This window comes from Aplidium turbinatum, chromosome 1 (genome assembly GCF_918807975.1).
Source record: "Aplidium turbinatum chromosome 1, kaAplTurb1.1, whole genome shotgun sequence".
Classification (NCBI taxonomy): domain Eukaryota; kingdom Metazoa; phylum Chordata; class Ascidiacea; order Aplousobranchia; family Polyclinidae; genus Aplidium; species Aplidium turbinatum.
In genome coordinates this window covers 55,486,970-55,504,161 of record NC_137472.1, presented here as the reverse complement: position 1 = coordinate 55,504,161, position 17,192 = coordinate 55,486,970, and the positions used below count along the sequence as shown (strand labels likewise).

The 17,192-nt window shown below is 37.7% G+C and overlaps 2 protein-coding genes across 2 annotated transcripts in view; both read right to left on the bottom strand.

The window, feature by feature from the left end:
- Positions 1 to 1,549: 1,549 nt before the first annotated feature.
- Positions 1,550 to 7,561, bottom strand: LOC145783356 (scavenger receptor cysteine-rich domain-containing protein DMBT1-like). The gene is made up of 7 exons (XM_082595209.1): positions 7,417 to 7,561; positions 6,781 to 6,980; positions 6,259 to 6,403; positions 5,812 to 6,008; positions 5,169 to 5,310; positions 3,090 to 3,371; positions 1,550 to 2,102 (listed from the first exon to the last, which is right to left on the bottom strand). The coding sequence occupies exons 1-7, from the start codon at positions 7,490 to 7,492 to the stop codon at positions 1,813 to 1,815; spliced, it is 1,332 nt and encodes a 443-aa protein (XP_082451335.1). The 5' UTR covers positions 7,493 to 7,561; the 3' UTR covers positions 1,550 to 1,812.
- Positions 7,562 to 10,249: 2,688 nt separating this feature from the next.
- The window catches only part of LOC145783336 (tectonic-2-like), a 59,461-nt gene continuing 52,518 nt past the window's right edge, over positions 10,250 to 17,192 (bottom strand). The window contains exons 13-17 of the mRNA XM_082595190.1: positions 14,241 to 14,481; positions 13,509 to 13,658; positions 13,175 to 13,318; positions 11,954 to 12,120; positions 10,250 to 11,427 (exon numbers count right to left, since the gene is read on the bottom strand). Of these exons, the coding sequence (XP_082451316.1) occupies positions 11,360 to 11,427; positions 11,954 to 12,120; positions 13,175 to 13,318; positions 13,509 to 13,658; positions 14,241 to 14,481 (770 nt within the window). The 3' untranslated portion in view covers positions 10,250 to 11,359. The remainder of the gene's footprint in view (positions 11,428 to 11,953; positions 12,121 to 13,174; positions 13,319 to 13,508; positions 13,659 to 14,240; positions 14,482 to 17,192) is intronic.

Genomic DNA, 17,192 nt, shown 5'->3' with positions numbered 1-17,192 from the left:
GCTCCCTCGGGAGCTATGCCCCGACGAGCTCTGACGGCCTTGGGCGTTCCTGCTCGTGGGGTAGCAGAGGTGGCTAGAAAAGTGGCCTCCCTCTCAATCGAAGGATCCTTCCGCGTCTGGAAAGCTTGGAACGCCGGGCTCACTCGTGGAGGGGCTACGTCATAGAAAAGACGACATCAGCGATCAGAAACTTATTCCCTAATAACGTTGCAGTAAGTATCCGAGCGCGCAAGACAGCAAACCGTTTGGACGTTATAACTTTATAACAATATTGTGTTAAAATTGATCACCCCATATCACCACCTTATTTCTATAAACTAGCGCCATTTCTTTTATATGATACTCCAGTCTCATCAAAAACAAACATTCTAAAGTAAAAAGGAAGGAAATAAAATACCTCTTGTACATTGTGACTTGAGACTGGTTTAATAGTAATTAAGCAATTTCAATCACCACTAGATTCTCTATGTATTAATCAATCAACTGTTTCGAACTGTCATACGCTGTTTTTGCCTTGTAACGCTGTTCTTGCCCGCTCGGATCAACCTCGCTCCGCTTTCAACGCATCGATCAACACGATCCCCTGATCAACTCGATGCAGCCTCAAAATTTCTACCTCAAATTTATATTTTTTACCGGTAATGTAGCCTATCAGTGCCTCTGGTTTCGATCGCTAGCCTCCCCGACCCAGCTGGGCGAACCTGCCTCAACGTCTGGTCAGTGCACATCCGTGCTCGCCGAATGAAGGCTTACTCTTCTCCAGTGAGTATTAATTACACTCCCACCTATATTTTTGTTTTTTGTTTTATTGATTAATCGAGCCTCTGCTCCACAATTTTATTGAATATTTCGTCTGCCACGAGAGCCAAATTATCCCTAAATGGTTCTACTCTCTTCCTCGTGGGAGACCCCAATTTTATCCGCTCTGCCTGCTGGCAGACCGGGTATAAGAGTCAAAGTACCTGCGCGAGGACGCGTGAAGGAGACGTGGGCGCCACCCGGCGGTCAATTACTGCCGGTTCCAGCGTCCACACGCGACGGGTCGCCCGACTCGTCGCAGGGCTCCTTTCTGGACTATGCAGAAAGAACCTGTCTCCCTGGCCCGCTCCGCCATTCTAAATTTGCGGACGGGCCATATAATGTTTCGATCCACACTCTCCCTCCACAGGTACCTCGACTCCCCAGCCTGGCCCTCGCGACCTAAGCTGGTGGACTTAACCATCCGGGTGCATCGTCACCCCATAAATCACGCCGCTCCCCGCCTCCGCGGGGTGTGGCAGGCCGGTTTCTTAAAGTCTTCGACCTGGCTATGTTTGTTTGTACTCTCTCGCCGTGTCAATCTTTTGTACCGTGAGTTACTGATGCGAATAAAACAGTTCAACAACATACACTGAGAACCAGCGCCGCTTGACCTTAAGGCTTAAAGTAGCATTGTTCGTATGGTCAAACACTTAACCAACTGAACTAACCATCGTGGCGGAGAAAAATGTCCAGTCTGTTTTACAAGAACAGGAATAGACATAGCCATAAGTAATGAAACATTTTGGGGGTGCAAATAAAATTTGTCCAATTTTTTTTCTGTGCATATACATTTTTACTAACGGAGCAATTTACGGTTTTTTACAATTTTCTCAAATAACTAGACATTTCTGCCAAGATTCGCGATGTTTTTTTTGTAGCGGGGGTGCGACCGTCCCCTCCCTTTTCACCCCCAACTCCTACGACTATGAGAATAGATACCGGCCAGATTCGTCGAGTAGTTTGCTGGACATGGAAGTGTTTTCATATTGAATATTAATCTCAACCGCATCATCACTTTGCCATTGGACAGCAAAATCGTATTTGAAAATCAGGACACGCTTCGCCAACTTGCTCCGCATTGAGGCAATCAAATCCCCACAGATGACTGTATCGTACATTCATCCCAGATCGTCTGTAGCCCTTTCCATCTGTGGTACGCACATCTATACTCGATGGACTTGAGCAAATCTCCCCAACGTTTTCAGATCTCAAAGTGACCAAACCCTCATGATCTCCATCTCCACTTGGATTGTCGCGATCGTAAAATCGCGTCCATCCATGACGTCCACCACACCTTGGCTCTAAAATTAAATGAATAAGTTATAAGTTAGTTAATAATGAACCAAATAGTCTATAATCTATATCATTCGCTGAGACCGCGGTTGAGAGGAGAATTTGGGCCCAGTATCAATGAAATTATTGGGCTCAAAATTAAGACACTTTTAAGCAAAACGCTCAATATCCAAAGAATACGGTGTAGTTTTTTTAACTCCGGAACCTCTAGGAAAGGCTACGGGACCGGGTCCAAAAGCACTTCCTGGGCCCCTCAGCCAACGCTAGTGATCATACGTCTAACATCCAACTACTATTAGTAAAATAGTTTTAAAAAACTTAGGGCAAGGCCGTAGGCTATAACCGATGGAATTTGAGTCGTGATAGATTTTTAGCCTACCTGTTGGGATCAAATGCTTATCTGGCGCATCTCAGAAACTGGCTTTTTCGAAGTAGCAAATGCAGTAAAGAAAGTTTTTTGAAGCTAAAGCAAATGCCTTACATTTTGAAATTGTAATCATACTACACCTGCCCCAACATAGAACACTACATGTATGATGATAAATTCCCTTTGCAGATCTATTGCAAAATTTACGTGCTTAATTATCAGCGCCTCATTAACGTTAGCTTAGCTCAAAGAAAACAATTATAGTAGTAGTGATATACTGTAGCCTACAGTAAATACTGCATAGTATAATGAGCATAGGTCAAATAGTAATTGCTTTTTTCTAAAGAAAAAATATGGCGTATTGTGGGTTTCTACTGCCACGTGTGGATAAGTAAAAACATCACCCCATTTTCGATAAAGGAAGCTAATGAATTATACTCAGAGAAAGATAAAACAGCAGAGCATGTGACACATTGATTTTTTCTAGACTATCTTTTCTTTGTAAGGTACAAACTTTGTAATGTCATCATTTTCAAAACGAAATTCCATTGAAAATCTAGTTGTTCAATTACAATCGACCGCACTACAAGAGTTATATCATTTTGCCGCCTCGCTCGCTGCAGCTTACTTGGAGGACAACAAAATCGGACTTGAAAATCTGGACATCTTCCTCTGCTTCCTTGACGACTGTGATCGCAAGTTAGACCAAAAGATGGACCAATTTTGACCAATCTATGTGCGCTTCTGTAGTCTAGAAAATTGTCCAGCCTTGCATCTATCCGGCTTGGTCTATCGCATATCTGGCCTGGAAACTCTCTATGCAATGATTCTAGTGATTCAGCATCTGCTCCTCCACCAGGTGAATCTCGGTTGAAGAAAGGTGTCCACTTTCCAGGAGGACATTGTGTATCTGCAACAAATATAAATCTAGGCAATAAATTTGTTATCATTCTCATCCTTGATAGAGAATACTTAACTGGGCCTAATTGTTACCAGTAGCGAATCTATGAAACTCTTGAGAGGTCCCAAAGTTTTGTCAAAGTAAATGTTGTAAAAGAGAACAAGTTATAAACAAATAAGTCTCCAAATCTAAAATGTTTACATGTAGCGTAAGCATAGTCAGTTCATATTAGCCTACCCAAGGCCACCTAAAGATACGGCCTGATTTGTCACATTTTGCAGAAATTTCCCGGTTTTTCTAACTTTGGGCGAACGTTTAAATAAATTTTTCTAAAAATTAGATTTTTACGCTTTCTTTATTCTATTCTCCAGACGCCACAATAGGTTTTAACATTCTCACATGTTGAAAAACAAAGAAAATTTGATTTCGAAGATTTTAGTCAGACTGTTAATTTTCAATAACAGTCTGATTTTGCGTTTTTAACTTACTTTTTCTCATTTGCTACTGCTTCCCCAAGGCAACAAAAAAGTTTTATGTCATTAGAAAACCGCAAAAAGTAAAAACATCTCAAAAAATGTCAGTCAAGCACTAGCAGTAGCTGTAATCAAAATCTGCAAAATGTGACAAATCAGGCCACATCTCCAGGTGGCCATGGCCTACCTAATTATATCACTAAAGTTATTCGACAAAGACTACAATTCAACTAACTTTTTTGAAAACCTTATAGCTTTGTAAACAATCATTTCAGCCAATCCTGCTGTCACAGACAGTTTCAAACAAATGATTACAAAAGGTTCCGGCATATTTGTCAAGCGTACCAGGATAAACCCTAAATATTTTTGAAAGTCAAAAATAACTGACGGAAGACTATAGCCCACTTTCATTTTGCAGCATCAAGTTTTGTAAGCTAGTTGCATAGATATGGCCAGGGGTGTCCAAAGTCCGGCCTATGGGCCAAATTCGGCTCGCGAGACGTTTTTGCACAGTCGTGCTTATCGTTGTACAAGGTGTTATTTTTGGCACGCAGACACAAAGAAATCATACTAATTCAACTTGCCTTTTTTAGAAAATTCATCCAGACAGTATTTTCTCACAGACAAGAAAAATGTGAGGCGAGAAAAAATTAGAATCATTTTTGCGTAATTTGCGAAATCAACTATTAATGAGTGATAAGAGTCGACGTACATTCATTTTCGAATTTCTTGCCAGCAAATTCAACGATCGCTTTCAAGATTTTGTCGCCAGTGTAAAAGACTTACTGCTATTTACTTCTTTTTGTTTGAACCCTGAACGATAAACCTTGATCAATTCCCTCCCCACTTCCCAAAATATTTTAAATGAAAATTTCACGCTCTGTTATAGCATCATTTGACAAAAATTTTATTGTTGATTAAGGCTGAAAGTAGTCTCAGAATGCGCGATTTTAAGATATTTTTTCAAAAATTTCTCGGGAAGCCCTCCCATACTCCCTTGTGGGTGCTCCGCTTTCAGTGACTCGTTGCCGGGTCGGGGATGACAATTAAACCAAACTGCCCAAAATCCAACGCTCCAAATCAGTCCACAAATTTGAGTGCCCAATAACCAAGCTTCAAGAAGAATACCTCACGGCCCACCAATGCAACAACTTCCGCATAGTTTGGCTAAATGAAAATTGCTTGGACGTATAATACAATATTGCTATATAATTATGCATTCTCTTTAACTTAAAGCAAGATTGTCAAGGGCTGTTGGCCCGCGAACACTTTCGCATTACCAAATCTGGCCCGCCTGGGTAAATTTTTGGATACCCTTGGATTAGGCAATTACCTTGTCTGTATGAAGCGTTAAATCCATTTTGAACAACGCTATGATCGCTGAAGAAACGAAGTTGCACGCGATTTGAAACGCTGATATGAAGATAATTCGTTACTCCACGCAGCTTTATACCATCCACATCATCTTCAGAAATCTTTAAAACAGCGAAAACGAAGATATAGACAACCATTAGGCTACAAGAACTTTAAACACTCCTAACTAACGAGAATATCAAAAGTGCTTTCAATTAAAAAAAAGTCTAACTGGGTTAAGGTGTATCTGTTAGTTTGATGTAATGTTGATTCTATGTATTATATTCTAAAAAGTTTTTGTCTTGCAATGTCAAAACAAATGTAACATTAATTATTGTGTTCTAGAATGTGTCACATAGACATAGCCTACAGCTACATGCATTACGCTACTACAGCTACATGCATTACGCAACTGCAAGTCAGGAACCAACCAACTACAAAGGAACAATGCAAAAAGGAATAATGCAAAAACATCATTTTCGAAGACGAGGTATAGATTTGTTCATGACCGATAATGTAGGACAAATAAAAGACATATTCTGTAAGTCACTAATAGGATATGGCATAACATGATAAAAAGGGCTTATAATTGTAGTGCTATTATATGCATAAGCAATTCTTACTTCCAAGTAATCACAGCACCGTTCGGTGTCTACTGTAGCTATGCTAAGTTGTACTTGACTTCCATACGGGACTTCGACGGTGAAGAAACAGTTTAAATTATTACTATAAGGTCCAGGCCAACCAGGAGATGTCAATGGTTTTGGAACATAATTGTCTCCATTGTAATTGGTGAATAGAACGCTACTTCCACAGTTAGCTGAAACAACAACAATTTTGTTAATCAACTATTAGGGTACGCATGCTGTGTGAGTTCTTGTGCTTTTATAGTCCTTCAAGGTAGGCTATAGAAATCAATAAGATGCAAGTAGGATAAGTCGTGTCATGTGATAATAATTTTAAAAATGTAGCATTTGAAAACAAACACGATATTTGTAGGTCCTTTTTTAAATAGAGGAGCCTATATTCCTGTTTCGCTTTGCCCATGTTACCGCTAGAGCAATACCTACCTTTAGCATATTTTGCGGTAAATCCTCGTCGTACTACACTTCCATCTGTTGTGAACCGAACTTCCATGGTGCCAGTGACAACATACCTCCTTTCGAATGTGCTGTGTCCTTCGAGCATTCCCAGAGGAATCCCATTTTGAAACACCTAAATTAAGCAGCTTAGTCTATTGCACAAATGTAGCTTATGGTTAGTTTAATTCTAGCACACACAGAAAAGATAAAAATTACAGCTAAGTGGGCAATTACCTTTGAGAGACTTGAGTTCGAATACAGGTCAGGTCATACCAGCGATGTTTAAAATAGCAGCCACTTATGGCCAAAACGGTCAATTCCTTAAGGAATCTGCTTTCAAGCAATTAAGACCAACACTTTGGATTAGGCTTCTGTTTCTTGACACTGTTGTAGACACTATTAATTATACGTAAGCTAGGAATGTGCGTTTCTATGTGGTGTTATTTTAATCGCAGGTAAGTGGGCTATATGTTGCTTTAGAGCATCAGAGTAAAAAATAACTTAGCCTACTTCAACAAAATCAAAGCCTTCTTCCAAATCCCACGGTTCAAATGAGAGGTCGATTCTTTCCCCATCCCCAGCAACATGTCTCCAAACACAGTTTAAGTTATTGACGTAGCCGTTTGAGACCGTTGGAGAAGTAAAAGTTCCTGATGGTTTGTCCAATACTATTGGTCCTGTACAGTGTGGGGAATTTTTTGGCAAAGCTTCTGAAAAATACAAAGCCGATGATTCACACAAAAAACAAATGTTTAAATGATGGTAATTGTTTTTATTTCTAGTTCAATAACTTGAAGTGAATGTACAGAGGCTTTCGCAGTAAGCTAATTTCTACATAAATTGGTCCACTAATTCGATTGAATTTATTTTTCTTTGTCAGAATGCAGAAGAAATGATATTGTGAAAAATAAATACAGTAACAAAACCAACAAAAGGAAAAGGTGGCAAAACCATAATGGTTTAAGACGTGCATGAAAAGATCTAATTCTAGGGTATACGCATCGATCAATATAGTTAAACACGACCACCTAATTCTGCAACAATGGCTGATAGGGATGTAGCTTAAAGCTAAGTGTATACGCTACGAGCGAAGTGGTTAGTTTCAGCTCGCAGTAATCTATGCACACCACATTCATCAATACTCACCTGACACTCCAAATGGGAGTCTAAACAGCAAGATCAATAAGATTGTAACTCCTGATCCTATTTGACGTTGTTTCATCTTCTGCAGGCAATTCTCCAACGAGTTGTGATAAAAAGTAGCTATGGCTTACCAAGTGCTTGGCTTAGGCTACTGAACTCTTGAATTGTTTTGTTGCATTATTACATTTAACACAAAAATTTGATTTTTTTGCAAAGTGGTGATGTTTTCCTTGTACAAGCAATGATACTGTCTGCTGGATAGGCTACAATTCTGGTTATGCGATTGCTTTTTTACAGATTATGCCTAGGCCTACGCAGGTTCTGCACGTAAGAGATAAATTGCCTTAGGCTAGGCTTTAAAAATTTGATTAAATGCAGTCCAATCAAGAAATCAAATTACGAGACAAACAGACAGTTGTTGTATGATAGAAATTACCTCATTGTTAAACTATTTTCAATAAGATAAGAGAGATGTTTATTGACTGCTGCAAAAAAAATATGTAGGCCGCGATAAATCAAAACACAATATACAGTAAGACTGTTGAAAAGATTGAAATTAAAAAAGATAAGAAAATGATAATAGCATTACAGCAACAGGAGGCTGCGAAGTGACCATTCAAGGTCTTCAAGTCAAGCAACCGCCCTTAAACTCATCAATAATAATTACTGTACAATTGGCTAATTGAGACAAGCAAATAAAATTAATAAATAACAGCGAAGCTGTCAAAGATGATAAGAAACTAAAAATTTAGGTAAGCCAACTTAGCCTATGTTATAATTGCAAGTGTGATTAGTAATTTAGCATTTGCCTAATATGTGTCAATAATTTTCTTTTTATACATTCTTTTAAAAGTTGTGGAGGATTTGCGAATTTCAACTGGTATATTATTTCAATTTTTGCGCCAGACTAATTTGATAGAGCGTTGCAGTTTAGTGGTTGTGTATCGATAACAATAGCAATCTAGGTTAGTCGAGTTTCGAGTACCGTAATCAGGTTATTAATTTCGTTGCATTAACTAATGATTTTTTAAAGTAGTTTTGAAAAGTGCCGGGTAATGAATTAAAACTAAACTGGTGCATAAATTTAGCAATTTCAAAGTTGTACAGTTCTTTTAAATTTAGGATATCGAGTTGTTTATAAAACGGTGTGACATGGTCAGCCCATTTGCCTTTCGCAGCAGCATTGACTGCCTTATTTTGCAAAGCACGAAGCTTTCCTATATGTATTTTGTACGACGGCCCCCAAATTGTCAATTCGAATATAAGGTAGGAATTGGTACAGCTGAAGCATGCATAGCTTTGGTTGATTAACAATGTTTCAATTCAGAGAGTATACCAACAGATTTGTAGAGTTTTGAAGATAGAGCATCAATATGAAAAGAAAAAGAAAGATTCTTGTCAATAGGCTTAGAACAACTGAAGAGGATCTCCACACGGATAACCTCATTATTTTCACTTTGCTATAGTTATAGGAGATATCTATACCTACCGTTTCGACCTTCCGGTCTCCTCAGTGCAGTAGGTCCTCCTATCTCCGGTCTTTACAGTGTAACAAAAGCATGCTTTTTAATATATTTTTATAAATTACAGAAACATGAAATCTAGATAGCATTTTATTTTCATTGTAGCATATTCTTTACATATTAAAGTCATTAAAATAATGTAAAAAATAGAAGCCTATCTTTTCTAAGGTTGAGTTGCATAACGAAAAAACGACTTATATCATCGTTATTATTCCGAGTGTGACCGACTCTGACTGCTCCACACGACAAGTCGAAAGACTGGCTGCTCTCCAGTAGCTTTTTCTGTGTAGTTCGAGGAAACTGCGCCAATTTGTGATGGTGAAAGAATAAGTTTCTTTAGCAGCGGTCGCGTCACACAAACGCTCATGCACGGAAATCTATGCATTGTTTGACAACAATTTAATGATGTCGCAATACGTTGCTCTACCGTCTCTTATGTCATAGCGCATTATCTCAACGTCGACAAACACTTAGAATTTAAATCGTTGCCACACCGCTTCCTAGTGTCGGTTCTCATCGCAAATATATTCCAATCAAGACAGCAGAGTCGAAACAAAAAACATGCAACCAACTTTGGCTTTCTTGAAAACTAACTCTGTAGCTCTAATGCCTTGACGACTTCAACTCTACAACATGACTTCAATTTTGCAACTTGTTCATAACAGGGCTGGGAATGGTTTTAAACAACTCCGAAGGCAGAATATGTAGCCTAAATACGAATATATCTGTGTCAAATAAGCAAGGGAATCCTCAACGGGTGCCATCGGATTCATCACAAATTGCTTTGAATGTGACTCAATATACAGTACAAATCGGCTATAATGGTAATTATCTTTTGTGGCATGTGTTACGAAGGCCCGTATTTAAACTATCGATGATAGTGACACTTTTTCAAAGGTTTCTTCAGGTGTTACTTTCGGCGAGTTCTACTGTGTCATGATCGGTTGAAGCTTTGTTCCGACTGCTACATTCCATCAAAGAGTGCGTTTGCGCAATTCAAGCAAAAATAGCTTCTTAACTAATGCCCCTTTCTTCAACTTTCTGGGCCTTATGTCAACTTTCAACCCCTTATGTCAACTGAGGATGGCTGCACTTAAGGAGTGCACCTAAGGCTGCACCTTTTGTTGCTTACAAAGTAACGATACGATTTGAGAGAGTAACATTTTTGCATCGAATATTTTGTTTATGTCATCGCTGGCACTAGAGAAGCTGGCTAACGAGTAACTCACACAATGAATCACGATGCTAATTTAGTACAAAAATACTTTATTTGCATAAAATACCAAGTTGAAACAAACTGAGCAAAACGGGATCAAACATTTGTCGGATAAAAACTACCAACGTTTCTACATTGTGGTTACTTGATGGCAAAATACAGCTATAGCAATTTTTGAAAATTTAGGATCAATTTTCTTATAAAATATCAAAAGAAAAATGATCCTAAATTTCCAAAAATCGCTATAACTGCATTTTGCCATCAAGTAAATATTTTTTCGCCGAAGTAATTTAAAGAAATATAAAAATACCATACAAAGCAAAATCACAAAGCATATTTATCATTAGTACAAAAATATGAAATAAATGTGTGAATTGTACCAGCACAGTATTTTACACAATACAGCACGCTACACTCTTACAGAACACATGATAAAAAGAAAAACCTAACATTGGCATCGTAACAAACAGATGCTATGGTTGAGCTAAAGTAAATCATCGATTGAAAGAACATTCGCATTCAGGAACTGATACTAATTCTAACCCATAAAGTCATCTTACAAATGCTCTACATTACGCACCAACATAAATAAATGATAAGAAAGCTTTAAATCCTCATCAACCACCTAGAAGTAGCATTATGACAAAATTTACAACAAAAGTAGCTATAGAAATTAATAGGTTATCACTGCGCTAATCTGTGCATTTGTAATTCATCTTGAAAATCGTTCACCAACAGTTAAATATTTTTGGACGAAAGGAAAAAAATAGAAAATTATAAAGTCTATTATATTAACCCAGCTAGTAGCTAGGCTAATCACTTCTGAGTGAGCATCTTTATAAACATTGTGACACTTTTAAAATTAACAGAGTTGTTTTAGTATCAGACAAGCTGTTTAAATATCACTGTTACTAAAACAATATTTTAAGCAAAAGTTCAAGAGCTACATTTGCAACTATTTTACATGAGAACAACGCTGTAGTGTATATATTGGTACAGCAATGCATTTGCAATTATTCATGACGTCAGAACAAGAACACAGTCAAAACTGGTTTGTATGAAATTACTTATTTTAATCCCTAAGAAAAGCTCTTTTTTGTTAAAGTCTCAATATAAATAAAAAATGGTTGAGAGCGAAACAGATAATCAGCAACTCCAGAAAGCAAAGCAGCACAAGAAGCACTAAGTCACAGTCGATGGTCTTCAATTACAGTGGAACGTTGTCTTTCACATAGCGGCCGATTTTTCTCCAGTTGAGCGGCAACAAGGTGGCGCCTGAGAAAGACGATAAATAAAATATTGTTTTTCTCGGCAGCCGAGTGTAGCAAGAACTCAGCGATAGACAAGTGTTTCGCCCATGAGGCTGGGCTCATCAGTACGGCACCACTAGGTGTTGCCGCATAGGTCAGCAAACTTTTTAAGAAATCATAAACATTTGAAAGTGAAAGGCAAGTTGTGTCTCTGTCGACGTTTGTCTTAGATCACAGCCGGCCATAATCGAGGGACTTAAACGGGTAATTGTCAAATTATCTATTGTCAAAGTCACAGCATTTTAAGAAAATAAACATCAAGATAACATCATGTTATTAGTGCAGGAACGGCAAAAGAACTCGCAAAGGAACAGTTTGTGAAAAAATTAACGCTCGTAAGGATTTCTGTATCAAGAAGTTGAAGATACTATTACGAAAGCAAAATCAGTGCTTATTTTATCTTAAAAAAAAACAAAAACGGTTAGAACCACAGTCATGTGTGCAAATTAGCAGATTAAAAACAGTCAAACTCAAAGAACTCTCTCTCAAACCTGCAGTGAAGAATACGAGAAGCAAAGTCCAAGCAAGATTGTATTCTATTTCCAATTGAGCCATACTTGAGGGCCATGTATTGTAATAAGCAGAGGTGAGAAGTAAAGGCAACTCTGGCCAACAGGTAGCGTCTTTCTCGCAGGTTGTATTGTCTCTTATTTCGGCTCTGTAAATAAACTTCAATTAGCAACAAAAAGAACAAGAAGGGAAACCATCTTGACTTTCCAGCTATCAAAAATGTAAAAACAGCAGCTTTTCTCACTCGATATCTGTTGCTTGGAAAAAGATATACAATACGTCATACTTTAGAATTCCAACCCCATTTGAGCCAGAATCTTGGCTTGGTTATTTGCTCACAACAAAGTACTTCACGCGTTTCTTAGCCCTGAAAAGCCATACATGTCGCCTCGAGACCAGCAAAAGGTTGCCAAATTTTGCATTTAAATAGTGCCGTTAAATAACAAGATTTTGCAGAAAAAAGTTGCAGTTCTCGACCCGAAATTACTTAAAAATTTAGTTTGGTAAAGCGCAGGGTCGTAAATAACCCGTTTTTTTTTTTAAATAAAACCCAGCCCACCCAAGTTTTTATGGGCAAAAATGGAATTTATCATGTAAAAATAGACGAAAAAGTTTTTTTGCGGATTTTTTTTCATTGGTTTAAGAATAATTTGACTATTATTTATGCAATACATATTCATGTTAAAAATCATGCTCCCAGTCAATAAGTTGCTGGATGCTAATGGATGGGAGGAAGGAAGTTTTCTTAGAAAGGCACTAGATCTAAAGGTGGATGGGAAGAGGAAACACGGTCGTCCAAGAAGAACGTGGAAACAACAAGTGAAGGATGAATTTAAAAAAGTCGGACTGAAGGAGGAAGATGCAAGGGACAGAGTGAAATGGAGAAAAGGGATTAAAACAATTGCTGCGCGGAAACAATCGGCCACCCCCACTAGTGGGGAACAAACTGACGATGGATTATGATGATGATGCTAAGCCTGCTAGATGTAACACGAATTTGAATAATTTAGCATTCGTAGCAGCAAAACTAATGCTAGAAAAGATTACAATCCCGATGATCACCCAAACTTTGCAGTTTTCATTTGATTAGTTGTTGAAAATACCACTTTTGAAATTTTTTAGAAAAGGCTTTTTCTCGTCACAGCTGTTGCCATAAGTTAAAAAAAAAAAACACAAAAAAAGCGATAAGTTTCGGAACTTACAAAGTAGGAGCAGCTTGTGGCACGGCAGGAATATTGACGAAGCTAACGCTGCTCATCACCGGGAAATTTTCAACGAATGACGGATCGTTTACGCTGCACGCTTGACCGCCTGCACACTTCATTTGCCAAGTCGAGCGTGTCCAGCTACAAAAAGTTTTTAATTTACTTATCTAACTCTCCAATTTAATTAAGGTCATGGTTTTAATTAATGAAGGAGCCACGACAGACAACTCGTTTAAAGATAAAGACCAGGCATCTTGGAAGCAAAATAAAAAGATCGATGAATGATCTTACCTCACGATGAATGATCTTACCTCAGGATGAATGATCTTACCTCACGTTGACTCCTACAATTTCCATGATTGGGAAACCAAGGATCCGTCCAGTCAAAGAAGTGAGAAACACAATTTCAGCATGAGCTGGAATGTCATCACAGCGTCCAGGGATGTCGGATAGATTGTTGCCGGCGTCTGATAAAGATTCACTGACAAGAAACATAGAAACGTTGTGCTTAAAAAGAACGACAGGCGATGAAAAAGAAATATTTTCTAAAGAGCACAGAATAAGAATATATCAGCAACTTAGTAAAGCCTGAACCAACCCAATAACGCCTAATCCATTCAGGTAAAACCTAAATCAACCCACTTTAAACCTAAAGCTCGTGGATCAAAACTTATGTTAGTTTAAGTAAAGCTTAAATTAACTTAAAAAAATTGTCCAGATTCAAACAGAAACCAATTAAAATAAAACTTAAACTAGTCTCCAATAAGCAAAACCTGAACTAGACCCATGAAAATCTAACTTACACAAACAGAACCTAAACCAATATGATTTTCCCAACCCATGTTGGTTTTTCATCGCTTCGCGTGTCTCGTTGTTACTCAGTAGTCAGTTAGCTACAGTAATTACTTTCAAAAAAGTTGAAATGTATTGTATTTCTGAATTTTTTTTTCAGATTCCTGATGAGGGCTTAAGTTAAGCCGAAAACGCGAGATAAACTATGTGTAAATTTAGGTAAAATCCTTCAACAGAAACATTACCAAACACCCAAATTGGTTCAACTAACCTTGCATTCAAAGACAACCAGTCCCCTGAATCTGTTGAGTTACTTGGAGCTCCAAAACGAGAAACTAGAGTGGCAGCAGCAATCAACTCGCGCTGTTTGTTCTCCACCAACTGCCGCAAGGTGTCGCAACTAGTGCTATTAAGGAAATCGGTGAGAGCGAGTCGAAGGTGGCAACCAGAAATGGCGTCTTGTCCGAATGAAGGGGCCACCGTGCTGCTATCCGCGCACAAACCAGTGCTTCCTGAAACACACACGGATGACAATTTAATGAATTTAATTTTTGTTGTATATAAGCTAATATCCGGATTTTGAAGACTTAGACGAAGTGGAGAAGGCAAAGAAGCCAATTTTCGTGTCCAAATTCAAGTGTGCCATCGAGCATCTGTCATAAACTAATGTAAAAATATTCACATCTACAAAAAACTGTTTTGGTAAATCAATAGTTTTCTCTGAAGTTTTCTCCAAACTGCTTCTTCAAAGCACATTCGTTCTTACGAAACAAAAAGAGTGGAGGAAATTTCTAGTCGGCAAAATTTGCCGTTTTTTATCGTTTTCACATTCAAGATTGGAATCCAGTCATTCAGCTAGCGCCATTTGATCTTGCAAACAGAATAAGAAAACATTGGAAATAAGATCAGTAAAGAAATCAACACAGATCGCAGCTTTTGTAAAGCTTTTTCAGTCGAAGATGTCTCCTTTGTGCTGAGAGTGCTTAAAAGTGTATGTGTTCGATTAAAGACGGCTTCCTAGCTTCCTAGGATTTACATTACATAGCAACTATTTTTTTAATTCCGATTGTGAAATTGTTGGTTGAAAATACAGAAAAGCTTGCAAAAGATAAGCCTACTTTAAATATTTGTCTATACTTTTCGTTATTTAACTAATTTTCGAAAATCTGTGATCATGAGATAAAGCCTACTTTAAATATTTGTCTATACTTTTCGTTATTTAACTAATTTTCGAAAATCTGTGATCATGAGATAAAAATTCTGGGAAATCTCAATTCGGAATTAATCACAGAGTTAGTGCCGAAATCTCAACCCTTCCGCAAACCACTTACTAATTCCAAAATAAAGTTTAATTAGTTACACCACGGGAACAACAATTGTAAAATAAAGTTTACTTAGTTACACCACGGGAACAACAATTGTAAAATAAAGTTTAATTAGTTACACCACGGGAACAACAATTGTAAAATAAAGTTTAATTAGTTACACCAGGGGAACAACAATTGTCAACTAGAGTTAGCTTTATGTGGCGTGTTCACTTAACGACTGAAAAAAGTTTAAAACTAAAATTACACATTATTTTAAACTTCAAACGATGGAAACACTTGAAAGATAAATGATGTACGTTGAGATCTCATCAAACAAATTTTTTATTAGTGCAGTTTCTGCGAAAAATGGATACGCTCGTCTATATTTGAGAAGCCAACAAGTACCAGAGTTTGTGAAATAGAGACGGTGGTTTAAAAATCAGTGGCAATGTGTAAAATGTCAAATGAAGTCTAGACTGTAAAACTATTAAAACAAATGACTTATATTCAGAAATAACGTCATGTTTAAGAAAGGGGAAAGCATATTAACACGAAAAACCATTTATGGCGAACTTTCATTGAATAATTCAAGCGATATTGATAAGCTTTAAAACAGTCTTAATGTTTGAAAAGTAAATTTTCATCACAAAAATAAGTTTCTCAATTGAATCAAATTGAAATTGGCACGGATATAGAACAGCAATGCCAAGTCACAAAATAATCAAAACTTTTCGTTTTCTATGCAGCAAATTATACAAAGTGATGATTACAGCAACCTCTTCCATCCGACTTCACGTGCAGCTTTAACCAAAGTCACCTTAGAGATGCAGGTTCTATAGCTGCATTGCAATACCATTTACTGCATTACCTCAAGTTCTACAAGTTCAGTTAAATTAAGATACCTTCTTCAAAAGCTAAACAAACGGATATTAAACTGTACGTGTGAAGTGGAAAGTTCACCATGTTATGTGTGTACAACAACATATAAGTCATTCCTGAATACCAACTGACCTATCATCAAACTAGAAGCTACCGGTACCCTTTCTACAAACATATCATCATGTTATGTCAAACGCTTAGTAACAAAGTAGCTACCACGGCATTATTTTTCAGTAAGTTGGAAAAAATACCACATTAAAGCTGTTACTGTTGTCAACTGGATTTCTTGGCATCAAACGATGACGCAGTGAATGACATAAAAAAAAGATATAGGTTTTCCATCACGCAGCCAAAAGGGTAAAACCAGAATGAGTAATGACTTTGCAAGTTTTAAAAGTTCTCTGCGGTAAGTGGCTCGACAACTATACACGGGATACGACAATGATAAATACAATAGACCACTTTAGAAAGCGAAAATTTACACCGGCTGCCTCTCGTCGTGGATGAAAGCCACAAGACATCAATAATTTTTATTCATGAAAGAAGATCACTTGTTGTTTTTTAACAGTTTTATGTGCCAAGTTAATTTACAGATTTTAAGAGCTATCTCTTCAGGTCGTTCGTATGAAAGGTCTCTTCAGGTGAGATTCAACGATGGCCAAAAACGTCTATGGTGCAGTCACACAAGCATACCACGCTGCTACAAAATGGCGACTGGATGACAATGAGCTAAAAACGTGAGCGTTGGAAATTACCAGCATAGAAGCAGAAGTCGCTTGATTAAAACAAAAACTCCCGTTTTTCTGACAATATGCTACTGTTTTCATCAACGGTGGCGTAATTAAGATGAAATGCTCTAAGTATAATTGCTGGTTAGAAAAGTGACTTTACAGATTTTCAATAACATAATAATAATCTACGAGTTCTTTACCGTTTTAGCAATCAGCGCGGCATGTGATGAGAAAATTACATGGTAACTACCATGAGAAAATGACCAACATCTAGGTTAACGCTTTCCAGAAACCAAGGTGCATTTT